Raw genomic sequence first — 25,744 nt, 5'->3', positions numbered from 1 at the left:
AGCAGCCATTGAATTGAACCGTTTCTTTATTCTTCACATTGTATTTAATGGTTATTGTATTTTTTTTCATAAAGAAAAATGCTTTTGAGTGCTATTTTTCAAAACTGTGTAAAATGTAAAATATTGGGGGGGAAATAACATATTGTTATTTTTTAAATTTACAATACAATAAATAAAATAAATGAACCCCATATCACCCCCCCAACCCCAAAAAAAGGTAAATTAATACAACTAATATTGCAAGACACTTTGCCCACCACTGCTTAAGCTGCTAACTGAGCTGAAATCTCAAAATATGACGACATTGGGTGCGATGTTTAATTTTTTTGCCATTTAGAACATTTCAGAACTCCAAATTGCACCCATTTGGGCGCAGTACACTTTACAGGTTGAAAATAATGATGAAGAAATTGACTGCAAATGTGACTTTTCACTTGAGGGTCCTTTTGTGCTTCTTTAATGCATCGTTCACACATGATCACAGTTCATTAAACACAGCATATTCACACACAAAATATCAATGGCCTCACATACAATTTTTTTTTAAACAGTTTCCCTCTGAAGAAAGTCCCGAATCATAATGCAAGTTAATCGAGCATTACACTCGTATAGTAAGACTTAGCAGATGTAATGATTGCAGCTCGTTTCCACCAATCAGCAAACAACACTGTCCCTTCTTTTTGGTTCCCTACTTAAGTGCGGAAGTAAGAACTAGTTCTGGAATATCAATAGAAATTCAGGTCGGATAATATATTTGTCTTGTAGCTCATCAACCACGGTTATTATTCTTTTACACTGTAAGCAAATATGATTTTATTTTACCACAAGGCTACTATGTTTTAGTATAAGCGTGAACAAGCTGACCGGTTAGTCAGAAAATAACAAATCAAAAATATCAGAGTACATTGTTGTATATTTTCTCCATCTTTGGACAGTATTCCAGTGCATTAACATCGTTTTTACACAATCACACAGTAACATTAACATCAGATCACAGCAGCTGCTGATGATTCGTGAGTGTATGTTTTATGCTGTTATTACATTGACACACACTTGAATAATAAATAATCACAAACTGTACACACCTCGTGCGTGGAGCTTACACGCTCCCACCTGTGAACGGCCCGCCATCCAAAACGGCCTCCGCTTCCCTTCCCGTCCTGCTCGATGCCGACGGCTGCCATCCCGCCATTGATGTGCGGAGCTTTTCCTGGCTGGAGGGGCGACGTCATGATACCACAGGCGTCATGTCCCAAAGCTGAGCAACAGACACATGCATGAAAACGTTGTCAACCATTTTCGTCATAATAGCAATCTTAACCTTTGGCCTACCTTGACCACCTTGTCAGTGCCGGAGGTGAGCAAACATCCCGTTGTGGGCTCATAGTGCAAGTACACGATGGCGTGCTTGCTGTCGTGGAAGGTGGCCGTGGGGGCGCGACTGGGGCGGAAAACACAAAATGGAGGACGGGTACATCACATAGTGGCATCATACCACTGCAACGTGCAAGCCGTTGAAGCCACACGGCGGCCATTTTACTGCTCCGTACTGTCTGTAAACTTACAAATTAGAACTATACAGCTCGTAGGATCTTAGTATAGGGCTGGGGGCCGGGCGTGGTGGGTTTGTGGCGGAGTGGTCACAATTTTTTTTTAACAAATGGACGCATGTGCTGCTTTGAAGACCCCCTTTTTCTTTTATCGCTGAGTTCCTTAGACCACAATATTAGATTTGGCAGAGGCCTCCCCCTCTTTTGTTGAATTACAGATCTAATTTCTTTAATAAAAAACATACAAGTTTCCTCCTGTAAACATTACTAACCATATCATTTATACATGTATTTAAGGCAAGTTATAAAATGTCTGAAGTCCTCTTGTTTATGTTTACCAAATTTAAAACATCATCATAAATCATGCTGTTTCAAAAAATCACATTTTAATGGAAAAAATATCTACCTCAAATAAAAACCAAATATCAAAATTTATAGAAACATGGTCTACGTATAAAGAATTTTTTAACCTAATTCCGGTTACTTAATTCTGTCTGTTAGCGAGAGCCACTACATCGTGATAACTTACATTGATGTTTCTGCATTTGGCAATTTATTATTATATTATATTATTAGTATGGGATTTTTTTTAATGGGCTTTAGGTGAACTGATGAATACACACACGCTCGCACGCACGCACGCACACACACACGCACATACACATACTCACCCACATACAAAAAAAAAAAGTATATATGTGTGTATATGTATTTTTAAAAAAAAAAGAAGAAAAAAAAAAAGAAGAAAAAAAAACATTTATTAAATTTTTTTTTAATTGATTTGTTAAAAAGAAAAAAGAAAAAAAAATCATGCTGTTTCTATGAAGTACTGTCTCAAATGTTCTCCAATTTCGATACTATAAATGTATAGCATCGTATGCCGAGAAAAGTTCCTTGGGAGTAGCAATATGGCGGCCTCGCGGCTTCAAAAAGTCTTAGCTTATCGGCTATCCGGTAATACATACAGATCAGTGCATCATACTTACTCCTCGTCTGTGATGGAGGCGTGGCAGCCGTCGCACACGCGCACCTCGAACTCGAAGCCCATGAGCGGGATGGTGGAGCGCTTGGACGAGCACTTGCCGCAAAGAGCCTGGCCGCACTTCCTGCAGTGGTGCTAAACAATTGGGTGACAATAGGAAAGGAGGGAGAGAAAAAAAATAGGGCGGGTGGTTTTATTGAAGCCTTATTTCCACCACTAAATTTAAATCCGAGGGTTAATCGAGCGTTTCCATCATCAGCAATTGGAAACATATTTTGTTACCTGTCGTAGCCCGATTTTCTTGCTATCCCACATCTGCTTGAAGTTCCAGAAGAATGGCTGCTCACACTTTTGACATGAGTCACTGTCAAGCCACTCTGGAGTCTACACATCAATAAACAATTAAAAACCATACACAAACGAGCTTATCAGAAGCGAACTGTTCATATAAGTGACTTTGACCTCTTGTCGCGTCACGTCCATGTTCCAGATGACGATGCCGCCGTCGGCGCTACATGAGATGAGCTGGCGAGTGTGCGAGGCGTAACACAAGCCCTGCACCTTGTCGCTGTCACACATAGATGCACACAAGCACACACACACACACACACACACACACACACACACACACACACACACACACATATCGTATTAGACAACAGCAACAAATGTTACTTTTACGTAAAATAGAAATGCAAGATATATGATGTATTTATAGTATTGTAGTTTTTACAAAGCAAGAAAAATACACAAAAATATTCAAAAACTAGAAAAAATATAGTGACAAAATTCAAAGATGTTACAAAACTAAAACAAAAAAAATCTGACCAAATTACACCCCCAAATTTCTTTTTTGAAAAAGGAACAAATATATATTAGAAGAAAAAAATATATATATATTAGAAAACAAAGACTAGGAATGAAAATACAAACACATTGGTAAAATATACTGAAAGACAAGACAAAAATAAAAAAATATTGGAAGAATTACAAAAAATAATTGAGGTTGAAACACAACAATATTAAAAGCATAATAAAAAAACATGAGATAAGAAATATGGAAAAATAGAAATTTATTGGAAAAATACCGACATAGTTGCTAGATAAAAACACAAAAATCTTACAAGGAAAAAAAAAAGAAGTAAAAATATGAAAATATTACACAAAAATACTTAAACATGAATGGAAAAAGTTTGTTTGTTTTTTAATTAAGGAAACAATACAAAAATAGCAGACGGAAAAAGAAACACAATAAATGAAAAAAATGCACAATGTACACCTAGATCACTACTGCAGATATATGAAATGCAAAACAGTGGAGAGAAAAAAAAGGCTTTGACTCTTACTTGTGCCCTTGCAGTTCGATAGCTGTGCCTTTGCGACCTCCGATGTCCCACATGATGATGGAATGGTCGGAGCTGCCGGAGAACAGAACCCTCTGGGCAGGGTCCCAGCACAGTGCAGTCACATTACCTGAAGAAGAGGGAGGGTACTCTTCTTTTTCTTTTTTACACGCAGTGTGACACTGCCCCCTGCAGGAGCACACGAGGCACTACAGCACAAGGCCATTGTTTAAATGTGCTAACTTGGCACTTATCGTTCCCACACTATCCAAAAGGTCACAGTCCACGCTCAGAGTATACACATTCATGACTCACAACAAGGCAGTGACCTACCAGATCTAACAGACGGAATTTGTGGTGAGAAAATATTTGCTGTGTGTGGCACTTCCGCTAATATTAATAAGTATCATCGTCACCTAAAAGTCCTGAAGTAGAATAGAGGGTCTTGTTTTTCTTCCCCCACAAAAACATCTTTGACTGGTTTGCAGAGTGTGTACGTCATGCGCGTGTGTACCTGTGTGACCCTTGAAGGTGGTCACTAGGCTGCAGCTGTCCTGCTCCAGCTTGAGGATGGTCACCTGACCCGACTGATCGCCGACAAAGGCGTGTCGAGTCTCAACGTCGAATCTGAGAGAATGACGTTAAGAGGGGAAAAACACACCATGGCAAGCGAGAAACCATCTTGTCAGTAAGTCAGTTGGAGAGCTGAGCCGGTAGAGGAAGGATACTGCAGCCCGGACACCCAAGCTGACGTGTGGTACGATCCCAGCTGCTGTCCGCTCTCCGAGCAGTGCCAGGTGAAGGTCTTGTCCTGGCCCGTGCTCAGCAGCCACTCCATCTCCAGAACGAATAACACCACCGTCACTCTGCCCTGATGGGCTACAAAAAGCATTCATGTCGACGACATGCAAGCACAATATAAAAACAAACACACTAACTCACCCTGGTAGGTGTGCGTGGCAGTCATCTTATTGTAATCTTCGGACAATATGAACTCCTGAAAATATCGAGATATCAGAGTGGTTAGTTTCTTCTTACTCTTGTGTGACACTCTATAGTGTTCAAACTAATTAACTTTAATCAGTTTAAGACAGATTATAACCGGTCTACTTACGCAAACACTTCCGGTGTCCATGCCCACCAGCAGACGCCTGGTCTCCGGGTTAAAGGTCATGCAGGAACATGAAGCTGAAGGCACAAAAACCGACAAGTTGAATTATGGATTGTAAACATAAATGAAATCGACTTTTTCACCTAGCCCTAACATTTATGAATATTTTACTCTATTGTTAGTGTGTAAATGTGTGAATTGCTGAAGGCATCACCGAGCTTTCTTTCATTGCACAACAGCTCAGATGTTGTTCCAACATGTCTGAAATGAGTGTGCAACTTGGGAACACGCGCTACCATACAAAAACACTGTGTTTTTTTAAACTTTTTTTAAACAAAAGTTACATTTTGTCCTTAACAGGCCGCCGCCGCCTCCTCCTCAATGTCAGAAAACAATCAACCATTACAAGGTAGAACAACTTCAAAAAGGTCAAATTTGGAGGTCTCGATCCATTTTGCAACAAATGTCCTATACGTGTTTTTAGGCTTTTTGGTGCAATTTTTCACAAAGAAGGGACAAGTGGTCGGTCAAGTGTCATGGAATTTGTGAAAGTGTTACGTATTTTTTTTTTTCAAAAGAGTTGTTAAGTCATATTTTAAAAGGTGACTTAAAACAGTGCCTGTATGTCCAACTACTTTGGCAGCACAAAACGTTACTTTTTCATAACATTTGGTGAGGCGTAAAGTGTGTGTTTGTTTATTAGATTCCTTTACAAAGTGAGTCAAATGTTAACTTGAGTGCAAACATTCAAAACATTCACAACCTGAGGGGCTCAAAGGGAAGATTGAGCTCAAAGTTTGCCAATGACAATAAAACTGTTTTGTAGTTTGTCCACACCTTTTTTTTTTATATATATATTAAGGAGAAGCACACTTACACTGCATCGAGTGGTAAACGCTGGGCCAGTACTGTCCGCTGTCCCGCTTCATCCAAACCCGAATTGTCCTGTTTGAGTGCAAATTTTTTGGGGGGATTAAAGCTATATCAAGCGTGTGGTAATATGAAGACCTACAGTGGCCAACAACACAACATAATCACAAAGATGGAAGTACCATCTAGTCCAGTACTCAGTACTCGACTAACGCTGCTATCACTACTTCTCTTCGCCTCTTCTGGTTATCCATAGTGTCCGATGAAGACTTACTACTTTCTGTTGTGAGTTCTTTGGTGGCTGTAAAGTCCGATGCGGGCTCCACACTGTCTTCCACAGACAGTGCACATTAAAATAGATGTGGGGGGTGGACTGTAACTACTTCTACAATTAATATAAATTGACAATAAAACCACCACTACTACTACCACTATTAGTGCTACAATTACCTCTACCACCACCATTACTACTGTAATACTACCACCACCACACTTACTATCACTTACTACCACTTGTTTTACCACTGCTACAAACAGAAATACTCCTTATTAAGATACATGGCTACAGTATAAATAAGGTAGCCAAGCATTTTGTCAATCTACGAGCAAAGTAACAGAATAGACTATTTAAAGTAAGTATAAAACGAGAAATATACACACGTCTATCTATATACATACAAACAAATGGGGAGCTACTAATCTAATGACCACGATTTAGCATGTTGCTAACTAGCATGTTGATAACTAGCTGGTCAGACTACGACGACACTTGACACATGACATATTTGTCACAACGTATGAAAGGGCAAAAATGAGGATCCAGACGGGGTTGTGAGTCAGTAGAGAGGGGGGAGAGGAGGTGGGGCGTCAGTGGCGCTTCCAAAGCGGGGTAGTGCGCGTCGTTCAGGCGTGCTCACCTGTCTTCAGACACGCTGATGACGCCGTCTTCCTTGGGGATGATGACCGCCGCGCTCACCACGTCCTGGAAGGCGTCGATCTTGCTCAACAAACATGGCTTCCGAACCTGCGGTCGCGGCTCGATTTCGGCCGCCATGCTGCTGCAGTCATGCGCAAAACCACCACGCCGGGAAAGCGTAGTAGGGCGAGCCACGCACTGCGATGGTGGGGTCCAGCGGTGCAGGTGGCACTCACTCGGCTTGCCAGCCAGTCAGTCAGTCGTTGTGGCGATGGGGGGTGGCAATTGTCAGCTGACACTACACACGTCTGCCGGAGACACATACTTCCGGTCATCAAAATAAAATTTCCGGTAACCATTCCCACCATGACAATCACTTGTTCTAGTATCACCACTAGTAACCACAATTATTTCTCCCACCACCATTAGTGATATTAAAACTGCGCCACTACTACTGTAATTACTACTAGTAGTAGTACCACCACCACAAATTCTACTACAATTACTATTACCACTTTTCACTAACAAAACATTCACTTTCTGATAAATCAGTCATTTGACTTTTTCTGTTTTTCTTTTCATTCTTTCAATTTTTTTTAACATAATTAATTCATCTTTGGTCTAGTGGAAAATGGCAAACCAGCTACAGTATCAGGTGCTTTGTCACCACCGACTTGAGTGGAATGTAGAATGGGAGTTGGAGCACACACACACACGCACACAAATAAAATAAAACAAAATCTCAAAATCAACCCCAAAACTATATAGCGGATCATTAAATTGAATAATTTGTGTTAACTTGAGACTCCTTCTTATGTACATTGTGCAAACCCACTCTCACAAGGCACCATGCCAACATACTTAGAAAAATAAATAAATAACTTCCTCCTTTCATTAGCAGGACTATTTCCGTTCCCAAGTGGGAGTGCAGTTACAGGAGAAGAACATGGACTTTTTAGTAAACAATTTAATTTCTCTCTCGAAACATTTTATTTATAGATGCAAATAGCTCAAGGTGAAGCCCCACATCCATAGATAGAAGAATGATCTCAAGCTATACAAAAAAGCCTTGTATTTCATGACGAACAAAAATGCCCAGAGACTATTTTCTTTGATAAACTTGTATATTCTTTTGGATTAAATTCCTCACTTTTTTTTTGTTCCTCCTTTTTTTAATTTTCTTTTTTTACTTCTTGATGCTGTTCAACTGTAAAATGTATATTGTATGACAATGTGTGCCTTAACTGTTTGTAATTGAATTATGAATAATAATCATAAAAAAAAAAAAAAACAATTTCCGTTCCCGTTTATGCGGAAGTGGTGGTGTTTTCCAAGAAGGCACGTCCTTATTTAAATAGTGTTGCACAATCGCACACGCCTGGTGCTACTGCTTGAGTGTCATATGGCAAATACAAGAACCTCTTTCTTTTTTTTGGTGAAAAATTTCACTGCAATCCAGACATTTCTGTGGAGAAAACCAAGGTAAAGGCGTCACAAGAACCGTGCGTGACTATTTCCTATGTAAAAGCTACTGGTGGTGCACTTTATGCATTTTTGCACATGGGAAGTGGAGAGGAAAAATGTGTCCTCTTCGAGTTGCAGGGCGTGACTGCCAATCCCTTCAAATCACTTTTAGTTGCTCGTTTCACACTGAATTTTAAAAGCGTCACAAGTGGCCATTGTCGCTTAACAGTCATTAAAGGGTACACCGTAGCAAGCAAGCAGTCCTCACTAGGAATAAAACTACGACATATGTCAACACCACAGGGGTAATTGTGCTATAACACATCGCCGCGTGTTTCGTGACACATGACGAATATACACAGACGAATGTATACAAAAAAAATTTCTTTGCGTTCTTGTTCCTGAACCAAGTGAGCATGCGCAGACTGCTCTGGGAGACTTTGACCTTATTTGGATATGGTAATTGGCCTGGTCAAAGAAGCCTATCAGAGCGCGTCGTTGGATGCATGTGATGTCAAAGAGGCGGGGCCAGGCAACTAGGCTGCCAGTAAAACTGCCAGAAGCCGCTCAGCACATTTAGTGTAGGGAGAAGCAGGGACCTACAGTGAGGGCGAACTTTGTTGCTATGAAACTTAGGACTATTCGCAAAATATTGTCAAAATTGCCAACCCCCCCCGTGAATTCATGGGCTGCCCCTAGGGTGGGAGGTTTTTAGCTCAGTTCTCCCGGCGGGGGGCCTCGCCACTCACTCTTCTGACACTTTTTTTTGTGTGGTAGAAAGAATGTGTGAGACAGACAGTTAGCCGGCTAGCTAGTTAGCAGCTAGCTAGCTAGCCGAGTAGGTGACACGGGCGGCAAGCAGCGGGAGAGAACAAAAGATTTTTATTTGGATTTTTTTGGGTGGTCTTTTTGGTTGTGTACTGACACCCAGGTCCATGCAGAACGTGTTAGCACCACAAAATGCCCGTTTTACTTTTCCTGGTAGACACGTCCGCGTCCATGAACCAGCGCAGCCATCTGGGCACTACCTATCTGGACATAGCAAAAGGCGCTGTTGAGACTTTTATGAAGGTACTGTACTGGCGGGACACATCCCGTTCGGCTCGGGTGACATTTCTTCATTTTCCTAGCTCAACCTGTCAACAAAAAAGTCCAACTCTCGGGTCTAAATCATCTCTACTATCTCCACAGCTTCGAGGGAGAGATCCGGCGAGCCGAGGGGACCGGTACATGTTGGTAAATTATGAAGACATTCCGTTCGGGATCAAGGTAGAGTTCATGTTCGGCTCATGTCGGCTTTTCACTGGCCCAGTCTGATCGTGATCGTGGTGATGAGTGTCCCCCCCCACCCTTCTCAAGGCGGGCTGAGTGTGTTGTAAGCTCCATCAGAAAAGAAAAAAAAAGAGAGAGTCCTCACCTCAGGAGGAAGCTCTCCGTCCATGCCCCCTTTAAAACATGGCCGACATTTTGTACAGAGCAGCGAGGAACTCTGGGAGTTATTTTTACAGACACATCCTCATGAGGGGGGTGGGGGCACTCACACACTACTATTACTTCCAACACTACTTTTATACTACTACTACTACTACTACACTACTACTACCACCACCACCACTACTATTTATACGATTATACAAACATCTGATCACCACCAGTAGTATTGCCACCAAAAACTCCAGCGATCCTAATACTACTCCTAATATCACAACCACTACAACTACCATTACCACCACTACTATTACTACTATGAATGCTATAAAATGGCATATGACCACCAAAACCACCACTGCCAGTAATACCACCACTACTATTTTTGCCATCATTACAAATTCTACTACAGCCAGCACTATTACGCCTAATAATGTCACTTCAAGTACATTTACCACTATTACTAATACTACTATCACTACTATTGCCACTACTACTTATACAGTACTGCCACCAGTACCACTACGTAGTACCCCTTACACACCACAAATGACTATTTCTGATAATTACTACAGCCACTTCACCCCAATAATCGTAATTACTAATAATGTTATCTCTCATACCACTACTACTACTACTACTACTACTACTACTAGACCACCATTACAAGTACTATCAGCACTATTACTGTCACTACTGCCACTATTACTACCACAGCACCCACAACTAAATACCCTAATACCACCACTACTACAAATAGTATTGTAGCTAACACCACCTTAAATACCACCACTAACTACCACCCCTAATACTACAAGTACTCTTACCACCATCACTATTACTACCAATACTAATATTGCTACCGCTACTACTACTACCATCACTTATACTACCACTGTGGTAGAGCATCATATATACATTTATATCAAGTATAACAACAAAGAAAAGAATATAAAGCAAATTTATTTTTGCATTTTCCCATGTTGTTTAAACTAATAAAGTACATTATTGATTGATTCCTTTTTCTTGTCATGCTAGCTATTGACAGTGACGTATACATAAACCAGTTTGGTAGAGCTAATTAAAAGTAATAATGCATCTTGAAATGTTAAGTGCAGCTGTGGGAGAAAGTTTCAGAAAAAATGTTGGCTGCTGTGGTTGAAGTAGCAATGAACATGTCATTAACTGACGTGTGTGGTTTTTGTGTGTGAAGGCGGGATGGAAAGAGAGCCACGCCACGTTCATGACGGAACTGAGGAACCTGCAGGCCACCGGGCTCACCAGTATAGGCCAGTCACTGAGGACCGCCTTTGACCTGCTTAATCTCAATAGATTAGTGACTGGCATTGACAACTACGGGCAGGTAGGAGGCGCTCAAGAGCCACAAGTCCCTAAAACACACAGACCCCTGGCCACCCCCGTCCCACAGTCCTCCAAGCATCAACCACCATACTGTGACAAACACACACACTCGATATATTTTATGACTTGAATGCCTTGCATAACAGGTAGGACCCCCAACTCCTGTTTATGATGTGATAAAACAAGTATTTTTTTTTAAATATATAGAATTGGGTCAAACCGCATCAAATATTATTTTTAGAATTGTAGCAAATTTTCAAAGGACATTTGGTCTAATGGTGACAACAATTTGTGCTGTTGGCTCTTATATCTATAAATTTGTATGTAAATAGACCTAGGATGTGACTAGAGTATTTTGAAGTGATTAGTGACAAATACACAAAAACGTGGCCTGAAAAAGCTGTAATTTTCCTATTAAATAATTTTTCACCTTTTTTTTTATTTTTGCAATCATTTGCACACTATGTTCACAAAAGCTTGCATTTAGCCATGTATGTTTTGATAAATTACACCACAAACACTTTTATATTCTGCCAGTAAAGTAATTTTGACATTAAACCCTAATTTGTTCAGGGAAAATGATTTATTTGACTGCAACAACCTTCTAAGGCTCTAGTTTAATCTTTAAATTATAGATTTGTTCTCAAGTCTTTTTAATACCTCATTTTGCCATTAAAACACATTTGTTCACAAAATGTACAAGACCACAAAAACATAATTCTTAACTGAATGCTGTGTGAAGTCACCCACCAATGCTATCCAAAATATTAATGATCTGAAGTGATTATTTGTGCACTAACACAGTTAACCACAGCAATCTGTAATTTATCAGAAAAAAATATTAAGGCAGAAATGTGGTAGTGTCCCATATAAATGCAATGTTTTGACATCAAAATACATATTGCTAATAAAAATTCTCAAATAGGCTCTGAAAAGTTTTTTTTGGTTCTGTAAAGTGTAATATTAGCCCACTACATTGTTGTAGGAGTTGCCAGGCGAGGAAGACAGGAGGAGAGGGGTCTTAATCTCAACCTCATTAGTAGAAGAGGTGTGATTGTGATCATCAGTAATAACAACAATGCACTTTGTTATTGTATTAGCCGGCAAAATGACATGTGCTTATCAACGGCGAAAAGCCAGTTCAAATGTCACCTCTAAACATTAGTGTAAGACAAGACCGTGATTATAAAAGAGTTGTTTCGCCTTAAGGAATTGAAGGTTCCCATGAAAACAATGTTTTGTTTATTGTTATCTTGTAGGTAAACTCTTTGTTTGGCAAATGTGGGAACAGTAGCTAGTTTGCTATATATAGACAGGTATTGGGACAAAGATGCACTAAAATATGTCGTCATTTCAAGATATAAGGCACTATTAGGCCATTAAAACAGTATTTTGCCATTAAGAGACACTCAGTTCATAAACAGATTTTATTAACTCGTGGAAATAAGCATATTGTTTTAAAATTGAACCTTGGACCTGTCAAAGATACATTTCCCCAGACATGCCAACATCTTGCGGAGTATCACACAAAAATGTTTGACCATTAAACACCATGTGTTCATGAAACGGCTATATTAGGTCACAAAAACATTGTTTTGGCTGAAAAGGCAATAGCTGCTCTTTAACTGGCCATCAAAAAAGCATCATAAATTGATGCAACATAATGGAGGGGGTGATAATTTCCCGCCAGCACTACTGGGGGGCCCCCACATAGGACCGCACACTTCCTAACCAGAAGTCTGCCATCTAGTGTTGAACACAGCTATTTCATCTTAAAACTGCTTTGCTCTCGTCAACATTTTTATTTAAAAACAAATAATTATAAATTGATAAAGCGCCACCTATGCTCACCGCGAGTTTCCCAGTCCTGGTCAATTGCGTCATTTAAACCTTGTAAACAAATTGTTCTGATAGCATATCAGTGGTGCAGCACAAAATAACAATGCAAAAAAATACACTTAAATATCATGTCTTAAGTATACAAACTAAAATCACAAAAAGGCTGCATTAGTCTATGAACGCCGTTTTTTTTTTATGTTGTATTTTTCAATTAAAACACTATTGTTGGCAAAACTGCTCAATTAGGCTACAAAATGTTGTATTTGGGATTATCGCGCCATTAAAATAATAACATACACAAGTATTCTACTTTCACATTATTGAAAATGCTTTGGTGCCCCTGTCTTGGTAGGGAAGGAACCCTTTCTTTCTTGAGCCCGCTATCATCATCGCCATTACCGATGGCAACAAGTTGACCACCAGCGGGGGCGTCCAAGATGAGGTCGGATATGTCAATTAAAAGCCAAAATCATTGGTGTAAAAGGCACAATGCATCTGGAAAGTATTCTCAGTGCTTCACTTAAAAAAAAAAAAAAAAAACATTGCGTTGCAGCTCCATCTCCCCTTGACGACGCCCCTGCCGGGCAGCGAGCTGACCAAGGAGCCCTTCCGCTGGGACCAGCGTCTGTTTTCGCTAGTGCTGCGCATTCCTGGCCATGCGTCGGTGGAGCCTGAACCGGTCGGCGGAGTCCCGTCCGACGATTCGCCCATCACGCCCATGTGTGAAGTCACCGGAGGTAGGCAGACCTTAATCCTTTGAGTCCACTTGATTCATGAATGACTCTAATAGAAATGCTTGTCATTCCAGTCACTTAACATTTATAGAGTTGGACTTTGTCGCGTGACGTTAAACTCGCTAGTTCACCCCTTTGGCGTGAAGACACACTTGTCTGAAAGCTACGAGTGGAAGAATTCCGGCTGGACTGTTACGCTGATACACCGATATACCGGGATGTGCTTTCTGAATCCCGCTTGTCACTGTTTATGTTTCCAGGGCGTTCATACAGCGTGTTCTCTCAGCGTATGTTGAATCAGTGTCTGGAGTCGCTAGTCCAAAAAATTCAGAGCGGTGTGGTCATTAACTTTGAGAAGACCGGGCCTGACCCTCCCCCGTTGGACGGTGAGTTTCATCTGGACGTCCTCCAATGCAACAAAAAATATCTTATGTAAAGTCTTTTATTTTGTGGGGTCCAGATGCTCCACCCGAGGCATTAAAACCTGGCCCGCAGCCATGGCATTGCTGCCACAAGCTCATCTATGTCCGGCCTAATCCCAAAACGGGTGTTCCAATTGGACACTGGCCCGTACCCGAGGCCTTCTGGCCGGATCAGAACTCTCCCACGCTGGTAAGTAACATCCAGTGGTTTAAAACTCAAAAGACAATCCATTTGATGTCTAATTATTAATTTGTTGCCTAGCCCCCACGCTCGGCCCACCCGCACGTTCGCTTCTCCTGCCTGGACGCCGAACCCATGGTGATTGACAAGGTTCCTTTCGACAAGTATGAGCTGGAGCCCTCGCCGCTCACCCAGTACATTCTGGAGAGGAAGTCTCCACACACCTGCTGGCAGGTACAATGCGCGGCAAGAACGCTGTGATTATGGCTAAAATAATTAATCGCATTTCAATGAATAAAAAGTGAAAGCAAACACAATGCATTGAAGCTTTGCAGCACTCCATTTAGAAATAAGTTACCGTGTTGGCAGTGAGCCATAAGGAAAAAGTCTGTAAGGTTAGATATAGGTGGACTTTATTCTCACAGACAGAAAGAAAACGTGTAGTAAGCACATTCATACACGAGCTCCAAATGGCCACAACTGCCAAGTCATTTCAACATGCAGATAACAGCCAGACAATTTTACTCACTCATTTGCTGACACCCACATCACTCACTAGAAGGTCATACATTGTCACACAAACAGCTTGAAAGTCCTTGATGCTAAAGTAGAATGTGACGATTGTGACCCCAAGTGGTGAAAAATAATTATTTCATTTGTCATTTGTGTTTAATAATGCAAACCGATTTTTTTTTTTAATGCTCCTCAGGTGTTTGTATGCAACAGTGCCAAATACAGTGACCTAGGCCAGCCCTTTGGCTACCTGAAAGCCAGCACAGCACTCAACTGCGTCAACCTGTTTGTCATGCCCTACAACTACCCCGTACTTCTGCCGCTTCTGGGTGAGTCTGTCACTTGACTTGTGTGATGTTAATTCCTTTCTGGAAGAAAGAATAAACTGTAAATGATGATGAATTAAACAGAAAAAGGAAATTCAAAGTGTAGACGGAACTGTAGAATACAACAAAGAAAGGAGATGTGAACCGTAGCAAACAAAACAGATGGAGAAGGAAGCAAACAGAGAAAGATGACGCTAACCCTAGAAGACCTCGAGGAAGCATACAGTGTTAGATTGGGTCTCTTAATGATTTTATATGTTACTTCAGCTAGGCGGTTGTTGCTGTGATCTGTCCTGGCTTGGCGTCTTCTTATCTATCTGCACTCTGAAAGGAAAAGAGCAAACTCAAGAACATAGATGATGAGCAAGCTAGCAAAATGGAGACAGATGCAGACAGTAGAAGACAGCGAAGCAAACACACAGAAACTAACAAACAAACTTTAGAGGAAGACATAAAAAAACAAAGATGTGAAACATACAAGACAAAAGTGAAAAAGACATCACCCATAGAATGTGATCAAGCAAACAAGACAACAAACCAAGAAAAAAGAAGACGTGAGCCTCTAAAGACAAGGCAAAGAAACGGAGAAAGTCTCATGAATCATACCACAAAGAAACAGATGCTAAATTGTTCTGCTTGTGTTGTTTACCATAGACGACCTCATCAAAGTGCACAAGTTCAAGCCCACCCTCAAGTGGCGGCAGTCCTTTGAGAACTACCTGAAGACCATGCCTCCGTACTATATTGGGGTACCCAAAAACACATTTCGGCCTTTTTTTGTATTTGAGCTTCCTTTGTCATCCACTTACCTTCTTCTTCTCATTCCCACAGTCCCTGAGGAAAGCGTTGAGGATTATGGGAGCTCCCAACCTTTTGGCGGACAACATGGAGTACGGCCTGAGCTACAGTGTGGTCTCCTACCTCAAGAAACTAAGCCAGCAGGTTCGACTCGAAACAAACCAGGTCACGTTGTGTAATCTTTTCTGCTCACACGAACGCCGTTTACTTCCAGACCAAAATGGAGTACGACCGCCTGATCGCTTCCATCGGGAAGAAGGCGCTACCCGAGTCCGGCATGAAAGTACGGTGGCGGGGTGTAGGGATCTCACTGGCCCAGCGCAGAGACTTCATCCAGCAGCTTCAGAGTCTCTCGGCCGATGCCCCCGCGCCACTCCTGGAGCTCAATCCGAAGGAGTTTCAAGGCTTCCACCTGGCACTACTCAACAAGGTAGTTCTGGTTTTGATTCTCCGTCTTAACCCAATCAACTCGACTCTCGTTTTCTTTCTTTTCACCTTATTCCATTAAGTCTTCTTCAGTTCTAGATTTTAGGCTTGGAGTCCCCCTAAGGCATCGTCTGTATCTAGAAACTGCATTAGAGGCAGCATTTATTGTCTTTGCTGATTTCTAATGTTGGATGTCATCCTCAGGGCCTGAAGCCTCAAAGCTTCCGGAACCCTTACGACATTCCCCGCAGTCACTTGTTGGACCAACTCAGCCGCATGAGGAGAAACCTTCTGAACACCACAGTTTGCACCCTGCGAGGCTACGACGCAGGTACGATATGACGCTGTTGGTTCTCACTAATGTTAACCTGATTTTATAGCCATTAAATACAGTATGATGTTAATATGATACATTAGCAAATGGACAGTAAATATGATCTAATATGGTACGTCACATGTGTAAATAATAAACATGATCTTAATATTATACATTAGTGCATAAAGAACATTAGACATTAACATTAAAATATGCCAGTAATATGATATATTTTAAGTTCATAGATACTAAATCAGATTTAAATTAAATGCATTTAGCGCATTAAAATATGAATATTAAGTATTAGGGTCCCGAGTAAATATTGTACGTTAGAGGTGTGGAGACATTGACTATGTAGTACATTCAGGTGTTAAAACATTAACTGTGTTGTTGATATGTAATCTCCTGCACAGATCAGCTCCACAGCGTCCCCATCGCTCAGATGGGGAACTACCAGGACTTCCTGAAAGCCGCTCACCAACCCCTCCGAGACGCCGACCCCGAGCAGCCCAAGCGCCTTCACACCTTCGGCAACCCCTTCAAGCTGGATAAGAAGGTGCTCCCGTCAACCCCATCTTCGAGATCCAGAGCCGCTGCTTATAAATCTTTTAACCTCATCTTCCTCCTTACTTCCAGGGCATGATGATCGATGAAGCTGACGAATTTGTGACGAGCCCTCAGAACAAAGGGAAGAGGCCCGCGGACAACAATATGACGGGCGGCGGACCGAAGAGGAGGCGCTGCATGTCGCCCTTGCTGCGTCTTGGCCGGGCATACACGCCCCCCATCCACACTCCTCCAGCCAGCCCTCGACCCGCTTCAGGTCAGGACCTGACTGGTGTAAACAAACAATTTTATATATCAAAAGTACTAGAGGTATTGATACTCGGTATTGGTGTGTACTCAGAGTGAATACTCGGTAGTTGTATCGGTCTGAAAAAAAAGTGGTAGTTGAAAGTATTTAAGATTGTTAAATAGCTTCACTAACCTAAAATAATCTAAGTAAACTACCTTTTGCCCAAAAATATGATGTTCCCTGAGCAGGACCTTAGTTCGTTTATACTTTGGGCCAGCCCTGTATTGTATCAAAATCTTAAGTATGCTTATATGACAACACTTCCACACGCTCATTTCAAAATCTATCCAGACGTGGACGAGAGCGACGGAGAACCAGAACTGATCATCAACCACCTCAATCAGAACCACTGCAGCAGCCTGGACGCCAGTTCCGACTCGGACGACATGGATCCCGCCGACCCTCAGGAAAACCACTCTGACCTGCAGCATGGTCAGCGCCGGGACGACGAGGAGGAGGAGGAGGAGGAGGAGGAGAACGGTCAGCTGGGTGAGGAAGTGGGGGAGGAGGCCGAGGCGGAAGTGATCCTGGTGGGGGAACACCCTCCCCGGTACTTGTCCCCCACCGCTCTGAAGAAGCACATCCACAGCGAGACCACCAAAGTCAACAACGAGCTCAGGGGGCTCATCACCAAGGAGATCAGGAAGCCCGGCAGACGTATGCAACTTGAGGATTCCTCTTTTCTTTTTCTTTTTTTATTTGTTACTTTTCTAATAAATACTCATTGGTTCTTTCCAGATTATGAGAAGATCTTCTACTTCCTGAAGCAGATCCAAGGCACCCTGGACACTCGGCTCATCTTCCTCCAAAACATCATCAAAGAGGCAGCCAGGTACCTTTTTGTTTCTTTTATTTATTAAAATGCAGAGTTAGCTTGATTCGACGAGGGTTTTGAACCATTGATGGGTGTTTTTTTTATTTTTCTTATTAAGAACAAGCTTTAGATACATAAATCCCTCTGATGCTGTGGAAGCTTTCTGCAGCAGACCATGGCTTGTGCTGTAAGATGTGACTGAAAAAATGTCAGGAAAAGCCTACTAGAACAGATGAACTTTATAAGGAGATAATCAGAGGTACTTTAAAGTAGCGATAGGTGAGTCCTGACTCACATTTAACATAAGTTAAATTGCGATTGATTGATTCTGAACAGACACAGCCCAATTGTAAGAGGGTGTGCACACTTATGCAACCACAATTTCTTTATTTTTCCACTTCGCTAAAAGATTTTTTGTTAATTTTAGTTTTCCAAGTTTTTTTTTTTTTTTCATTATCTGTTTTCCCCATGTGAAGGTTCAAGAAGCGTGTTCTGATAGAGCAGCTGGAGAATTTGCTGGAGGAGATCCACAACAGGTCCAACAACATGAACCACGTGGATGCACTCTGACCGCCGCCTTGTCCCCCCCCCAATGGAACTTCTAACCAACCCACTAACAAAGAGGACTTGTATTTTTGAGTCACGGCACGCGCACGACAGATGTGTTGGTTTTCAGGCCGGATGACGTGAGTACTTCCGCCGTTCCATAATAACGGATGTGATGACTTTCCACGACCATTGGAACAAATGGCTTGTGGTTTCTGTGAAACCCAGTTGATGGGTCGTTATCCCAGCCGATGCAGAACCTTATGGAGCACGCGACTGCTCGTATGAATTTTGTTTTTTTTATTTTTTTGTTTTTTGTTTTGAAGCTGCACTTTGAGGGTTTTCATCCAAATTTGACTCCCCATAAATACACACACACTCCTTGTTAATGGTCCGACAAAAAGATTGACAGGATGGTCTGGCAGGCAACTGTTGGGCAAGTTGCTTACTGATGATCAACTAACTGGCCATCGATTAGTTGCGCGAAGGTAACTCATGTCTTGCAAGCAACTCACTGGTGACAAGCGGAGTCTCAGACTGGTGGTTAACAGAGAGATTCATAAAATGCAAATGAGTGACCAATAGATGACTGACCGGCAAGTCAACCAATCGGTGACAGACAGCTGACTCATGGGTTTGCAAAGGAACAACCGAAGAACAAAGGAACGAGTGGTGACTCAAGAGAACTAGTTACTGACCAACAGAGGCATCAAATGCAAATATGTGACCACTGATTGACTGGCGAATGACTAAGACTAAATTGTTCATGGCTAAGACTAAGAGACAGGCGACAAATTCGTGGCTGATGATCTACCACCAACTTGTGCTACGCATGTCGATCAGCGAGCAGAAACAAATGAGTCTGTGACTGGTCAGCGGCTGATTAACAGGGACTAAAAGCTCAGGAAGTGACATTTAATCTTGAACTCGCATGCACTTGCGTACATTTGCAGACTTATTTAATTTCATCGAAAAGAGCGCCTGGTTGTAGATGTGATTTTCTTTGGGCGAGCTCTGAAATCTCCACACCACACTTTGTGATTTCTTTCGGCGGTCCCGAGCGCTCCAAACCACACTAACTTGAGTTGATTTGTAATTTCTTCGGGCGGGTTCTAAAATCTGCAAACTACGCAAACATGATCCGCTTTGTGATTTCCTTGGGCAGGTTCTGTAATCTTTAAAACCACGCAAAATCCAGACTTGCTTTCCAACCGGGACCAAAATCTGCCATAGGTGTGTTTATTTTTGTTTGTTTGTGAGCAGGCTACCAAAAGAGTATTTTGAATACACTGTAAAGCTGTACATAACTCTAGAGTAATATTTAAAAGATGATGTCGTGGTTGATAAAATAATGGCCTTTTTGTAAGTATTTCCTTGAATAAAAGTCTCTATTTTACACTGTGAACGGCCACCGTCTTAATAAAGTCTTGCTAAAGACATGCGATGAACCTTCTGTCTTTTTGTCGATTGGGGGAGGGGAAAAAATCTGCTACAATTTGGAAATATTTTTTAGAAATACATTTAGGGATAAAAAAAAAATACATTTTCATTTAAAAGACAAATGTTTTATGAACTTAATATTTAGTTAATATAGTGTTGAAGAAAATGCATACAAAATCTATTCAAAAATGTTAATTAAAATAAAAATGTTAACTAAAACAAAAACTATCAGTCTTAGCAGAATAAAATTAAAACCAAAATGGGGGGGGGGAAATATAAATTAATAAATTGTCATACAATATAATTTTTTATTTATTTTTTTCATAATGAAACGTTGAAATAAATAAAATACTTAATATAGACATTATATACAATTTGCGTTGAAATACTATAATATACAATAACAACATAACATTTACATTTTATGAAAATAGAATAAGAGAAAAAACCCTCCTGAAAACACTTTTCTGGGTGAAAATAATAGGGAGTAATAATAACATAGCAAGTGTAAAAAATTTACAAAAATATTTTCCCTCTTCCGGAAGTGCCTGCAAATAAATACTGTGTGTGTGCGCACATGTATGTTTTTTTTTTTTTTGTATGTGTGTCATATTATAAACATATCAAAGCAACTGGTCGGCAGGGTTCATCACTCGGCCCATGAACAAAATGGATCCTGTTGACATATACACAAAGTTGTTTAATGACTTTAAATCATCCGGACATAATACTGGACATGTAAATGCTCAAGCCTGTTCGGAGACTACCATTACCCATAACCCCGCAGGCATAATTCTATACACATTAACAGCTAAAAACAAAGTACCTGTTTTAACATGTCTCAGCAAGAACAGGAAAGGTCGGTCTGCCTTGAAGACGGGAGAGCGGGAACGCTTCAGTAGCACCATGGCTGAAACATGAAATCATTTTTAACCTGTTTGTTTATTTAAAAAAAACACCAAGCAGTTCAATTGATCTAGCAATTTACATTCAAAAATAACCATAAATGCTTAAAAATTTTTAATAACATAGCATGTAGCATAGTCACTAGCGTCATCAGAAATTCTGGCAATATATTTGCGTTAAGGTTGCTTTTGATTTTGAGGGAAAGGAATTTCGCAACAACCAAGTAAAAAAAATGTTCTGGCGCAATGCCTAAGATTTCAGAACACGTCAAATATATGTGAAAATAAATATTTTAATTTTTTTGCAATGCAATGGCATTATCTCTTACCTGTGGCGGCGGCCGCCTTGGTTCCTTCCTCTGTTACTTCGATGGTGACGTCGTGGAAGGCGTCAGACACATAGAGCGAGTCTTCGGCTACACACACAAATGACCACTCAGCTTTTTAGAACCACAATCAAACAATGTATTTTTGTTCATATAGTCTGGGCGCACAGACCTGAAATCCCCGAAAAGTCAGCGTCCGAGGGACTGAATGTGTCAGCAATTCCCATAGTTGGAAGCGTAGACCTCAAGTTCACCTTGCTGTGCATCTTGAACCTAAACATGCACAAATTCTGACCACCGGGAAAAAAAGATTGTAATTCTGACAGTGCCAGATGATTAATCACCTGGGCAGGAAGACGTCCATCTTGGTCCTGCGTAGGCCGGCCTCCCAGGAGGCTATGTGGCGAAAGCTCAGTTGAGCCTCCAGTGATGACAGAGGGGTCTTGCGGTCCGAAGGGAGAACCACCTGGAGGCTCAGGGAGAGACCAGAGTAGGGGAGATCCAGGACCGAGTACCTTTGGTTAGACGGTGTTAGGAACTGACCTGAACAGGGACATACATAAACATATTCATTTTAGACTCTCGCTGCTAATATAGCATAGCTATTAGTGTCTTATAGTTTACTAACATCCTCAGCTAACATAAAGCATCCAAAGACTAACAAGTACAATATCCAGGTTAACAACTATTATCTGCAAGTAGCATCGCCAGGCTAAAAACTAGCACCCCCAACCTAACAATTTGTGTATAGCGTCTTTATAGTATCGCGTCGTTGAGCTAACTAGCCTAATAATAACTGTTATCATTGGAGTAATCACTAGCATCCTTAGGCTAACAACTAGCATTGTCAGCATGGCTTCCTTACCAAAGCGGACCTCGGTGGCCTGGTGCATCATGGGTACTTTGACGGTGGTGCCATCCAGGAGCAGAAAGTGGAGGTTGTGCGTGTTGACAGCGTGAAACTGCTTTTGCCACGTGCCCCTGAACACAACTGTGCTCAACAGGGCCATCTGCTGGCCGGATGGCCAGGGTGATGCCGATGCCGATAACGATGACAATAACGATGTTGAGGCCTCAGCCTGTTGAACCTCACCAGACCCAGACAGGTCGCCGCTGCTGCTTCCTGCCTGTAGGGGGAGCCATGCCTCATCTGGAAACAGGGAATATTGAGCATCCTCAGTGCTTGTACATGTTACGCTGACAACCAAAGGATGCTAGTTGGTAGCCTTGTGAAGCTGTAATTAGCAAACTTACAACACTACTTGTTAGTCTGCGTATTCTACTTGTAAGCTTGGCGATGCTACCGGTTAGCCTGAATGTTAGTTGTTTGCCTGTGGATGCTACTTGTTAGCCTGAATATGCTAAATTTTAGCAATACCTCTCCGTAAATTATTCTGCTGCTGGTGGTCTTTCATCACACTGACATCAGCCCAGTTTTCAACATTATGCGCAAATCCTGTCGTTAGTTTGATGCTGCTCTGCACCAACAGGACGCATGTCTGCTGTAGCCACGCCTCCTTTGACGCCATTGGACTGCTGCTGTTGTTGACCTCAGCCTGCCACTGCAGCAGCAACTCTCGAACGTGAGCATCTGCGGGCAAACAGTTTGGAAAATTCAGCCCCTGAAGCCAGTTGCACTGAGCAACATGCAATTTGGTAGATTATGCCTGTCATGAGTAGACCCACAAAAAAGTGTCACAGGAAATGGACAGTGTGCTTTGAAGTGGGCTTTTAGGATAGCCATGGACCTTTCCAGGGATCTGGATAGCTTGGGAAATTTGGCCCCTGATACTAATATCACTTTACAACATGACATTTGGTAGACAAGTCTATAAGAATGGACCCACAAAAAAATTCTCAAGAAGGGTTGCCCAAAAAAGACAGGAGATTTTTAGGGTTCTCGTCTGGATTTCTTGGGAAATTTAACCCCTTAAGCCAGTTTCAGAAATTTGGTAGACATATTTATCATGAGTCAACCCACAAAAAAAAAAAGCCTCAGAAAGGGATATTCGACTAGACTCAGGAAGTCTGACATTTTAGTCGAAAACTGTCAATTTCGGGTCATTTTGGTTATTTCTTGGAGTTCTTAGAATGTCTTTAAAATTTCAGCCCCCATAAACTATTCATACTTGGCAACATGAAATATTGGTCAACGAGTCTATCATGAGTAGACCCACAAAAAATAGCCTCTGGAAGCTATATTCAGACACAGGAAATTGTCCCTTTTGGTTTTTAAACCCACCATTTTAGGGTTATTTTGATTATTTTTAGGGGTCCTTTGAATTTTCAGCCCCTAAATCCAGTTTCACTCATCAGCATAAAATTTGATAGACATGTTGATCTGGAGTAAACCCACAAAAAAACCTAAAGAAATTATTCCCAAATACACAGTGGAAGTGTGCTGTTTTTGGTTTTAAATAGGGTCGTCGTTGTCCACCTTATGCATTTTTTTTTCTCCAATTGCTTCCAAATTTTAAGCACGTATACTAGACCGATAAATGACGCTAATTCACAAAATATTTCAGTTTCGGCCATTGTGTGTGGACGGAGCATGACGTTAACTTTGTTGACTGGCAGCTCTCGTCCTGCTTGTAATTAATCGCGGCGACCTCTCAACCCGGCGGCTTCCGAGCAGGCGTGTGCGTAATGAGATTAGCAGTGCGTGGAGGCGGGTATCACAGCTCCGGACCCTCCTCGGGTGAGCTGCAACCCCGCCGCTCCACACCGCCTGGCACCAACAGCGCTGACTGGTCTGTACCGTTGACGTCGTAGCCCAGCCCAGCCTCCAATTGGGCCCTGGTGTTTCCCCGAGCGCCGAGTTGCAGGAGGCCCAGGGCGGCCGCCACGCCGGACGGAGACACCACCAGGTTGGCGTCGGCGCGGCCCTCGACCACGGCGCGGTACAAGGCCACGGCGAAGCTGCCCTGCCGATGCCTCAGGCCGTCCTGCAGGCTGCTGGTGCTGTGGACCGGGGACGCCAGGCAGAGGAGAGCCAGAATGGCGAACTCAGGGAGGCAGTACATCTCAGTGTTCAAAAGTTCTGGAAAATACAACAAAAACGCAATACTCTATTGACATTTTATTATTTACATGCCTGCATACATGAAGTAACAAATTTACATTCCTTTCATATTTATGTACAATTATTAGCATAAAGCGTAAAATAGATTATACTACACTGCATGTAGTATTGTTATTGCATTAAATTACTACATTTGATGTATTATTGCATTAAAATTACTTATGATTAACAATTATGATGAGTATGTTCTTAATATATTTGTCACCTTATAATGGTAATGATAATAACTAAACTTTAGACTGTAGGTTGTAGCTACAGAAGCACTTATACGTGTCCAACATTGCCCTTAATGAAGCTGATCATGCACATCATTTACTTTTATGCGCGTAAAATGCGATTTGATGAATGAAAAGAGTACCTGTGAGTGTTGGGATGCTTCCTGCTTGCAGTCGTCCGCTGTTTCCCCGCACTGAGTCATGAGACCACTTTAAAGAGGAGACCCTCGGCACCGAGCTGCTGCTGCCGGCGGCGGACTCTGGCGGCGACGTCCGTACCACCGACTTCCGTACCAGCCGCCCACCCGCTGGCCGAGGGTGCGCGCCGCCCTCCGCAACCGCAAGGAGTTGCTGCGTGGGCGGGGCTGTCGGTAAGATGCCCGCCCCCTGTGTTCATGCAAATCCCTCACTAACAACTCCACACACACATTTCAGAACATAATTTACCATATTTTTATCGAAAAATCTTCAATGTAACAGTCTACGTTTTCATGAACATCAAAGACACTTTAGTCCTTGCTCAACCCACCATAAATGTCATCTCATCAAAGACCCCTAAGACTTAGTCAACCCAACATATGTTTCCATAAACAAGACAATTTAGTCTTAAGTGAAGTCAGTATACATGTATTCAGAAACATCAAAGACACTAAGTCCTCAACAATACTGATGTGTTTATGTAATCAGCAAAGACTTTCTCAGTTGACCTAACTTTTCATAAACATCACAGAGACTTAAGTCCTCAGTTAACCCGACAAATTTTAATACAAAACAAAGACATTAGTGTGCATAAGCATCAAAGACACGTTAGTCCTTGCTCAACCTGACATGGTCTCATGAACATGAAAGACAATTTAGTCGAGTGAACCCAGTATACATATATTTAGAAACATCAAAGACACTGTAAACAAACATCAAAGAGACTGTAGTCCTTGCTCAACCTAACATACATGGTCTCATAAACATCAAAGACAGCTGT

At 41.8% G+C, this 25,744-nt stretch overlaps 3 protein-coding genes across 4 annotated transcripts; 1 reads left to right on the top strand and 2 right to left on the bottom strand.

The window, feature by feature from the left end:
- Window positions 1-423: 423 nt before the first annotated feature.
- On the bottom strand, window positions 424-7,093 carry wdfy2 (WD repeat and FYVE domain containing 2). Its single transcript, XM_077579334.1, has 12 exons — window positions 6,774-7,093; window positions 5,864-5,931; window positions 4,990-5,063; window positions 4,818-4,872; window positions 4,604-4,754; window positions 4,390-4,502; window positions 3,879-4,005; window positions 2,995-3,100; window positions 2,815-2,916; window positions 2,537-2,667; window positions 1,333-1,441; window positions 424-1,258 (listed from the first exon to the last, which is right to left on the bottom strand). The coding sequence occupies exons 1-12, from the start codon at window positions 6,908-6,910 to the stop codon at window positions 1,229-1,231; spliced, it is 1,203 nt and encodes a 400-aa protein (XP_077435460.1). The 5' UTR covers window positions 6,911-7,093; the 3' UTR covers window positions 424-1,228.
- Window positions 7,094-8,826: 1,733 nt separating this feature from the next.
- On the top strand, window positions 8,827-20,236 carry ints6 (integrator complex subunit 6). Its single transcript, XM_077579304.1, has 18 exons — window positions 8,827-9,307; window positions 9,428-9,505; window positions 10,878-11,027; window positions 13,218-13,307; window positions 13,419-13,602; window positions 13,860-13,985; window positions 14,060-14,211; window positions 14,284-14,436; window positions 14,912-15,044; window positions 15,696-15,790; window positions 15,873-15,983; window positions 16,054-16,269; window positions 16,470-16,596; window positions 16,995-17,137; window positions 17,218-17,404; window positions 17,729-18,094; window positions 18,176-18,269; window positions 18,728-20,236. The coding sequence occupies exons 1-18, from the start codon at window positions 9,197-9,199 to the stop codon at window positions 18,819-18,821; spliced, it is 2,610 nt and encodes an 869-aa protein (XP_077435430.1). The 5' UTR covers window positions 8,827-9,196; the 3' UTR covers window positions 18,822-20,236.
- Window positions 20,237-20,531: 295 nt separating this feature from the next.
- Window positions 20,532-25,377, bottom strand: serpine3 (serpin peptidase inhibitor, clade E (nexin, plasminogen activator inhibitor type 1), member 3). 2 transcript variants are annotated; one of them, XM_077579330.1, is made up of 9 exons: window positions 24,909-25,377; window positions 24,227-24,508; window positions 22,847-23,059; window positions 22,334-22,618; window positions 21,813-22,011; window positions 21,641-21,741; window positions 21,472-21,558; window positions 21,064-21,147; window positions 20,532-20,913 (listed from the first exon to the last, which is right to left on the bottom strand). In XM_077579330.1, the coding sequence occupies exons 2-9, from the start codon at window positions 24,489-24,491 to the stop codon at window positions 20,861-20,863; spliced, it is 1,287 nt and encodes a 428-aa protein (XP_077435456.1). In that variant the 5' UTR covers window positions 24,492-24,508; window positions 24,909-25,377; the 3' UTR covers window positions 20,532-20,860. The 2 variants fall into 2 exon arrangements, with proteins under 2 accessions (XP_077435456.1, XP_077435455.1); XM_077579329.1 differs by having other exon boundaries at window positions 20,532-21,147.
- Window positions 25,378-25,744: the final 367 nt, after the last annotated feature.

The sequence above is a fragment of the Vanacampus margaritifer genome, chromosome 11 (assembly GCF_051991255.1).
Source record: "Vanacampus margaritifer isolate UIUO_Vmar chromosome 11, RoL_Vmar_1.0, whole genome shotgun sequence".
In the NCBI taxonomy this organism is placed as follows: Eukaryota; Metazoa; Chordata; class Actinopteri; order Syngnathiformes; family Syngnathidae; genus Vanacampus; species Vanacampus margaritifer.
Note: the sequence above shows the minus strand (reverse complement) of the source record. Positions and strands in the feature narration are given on the sequence as shown.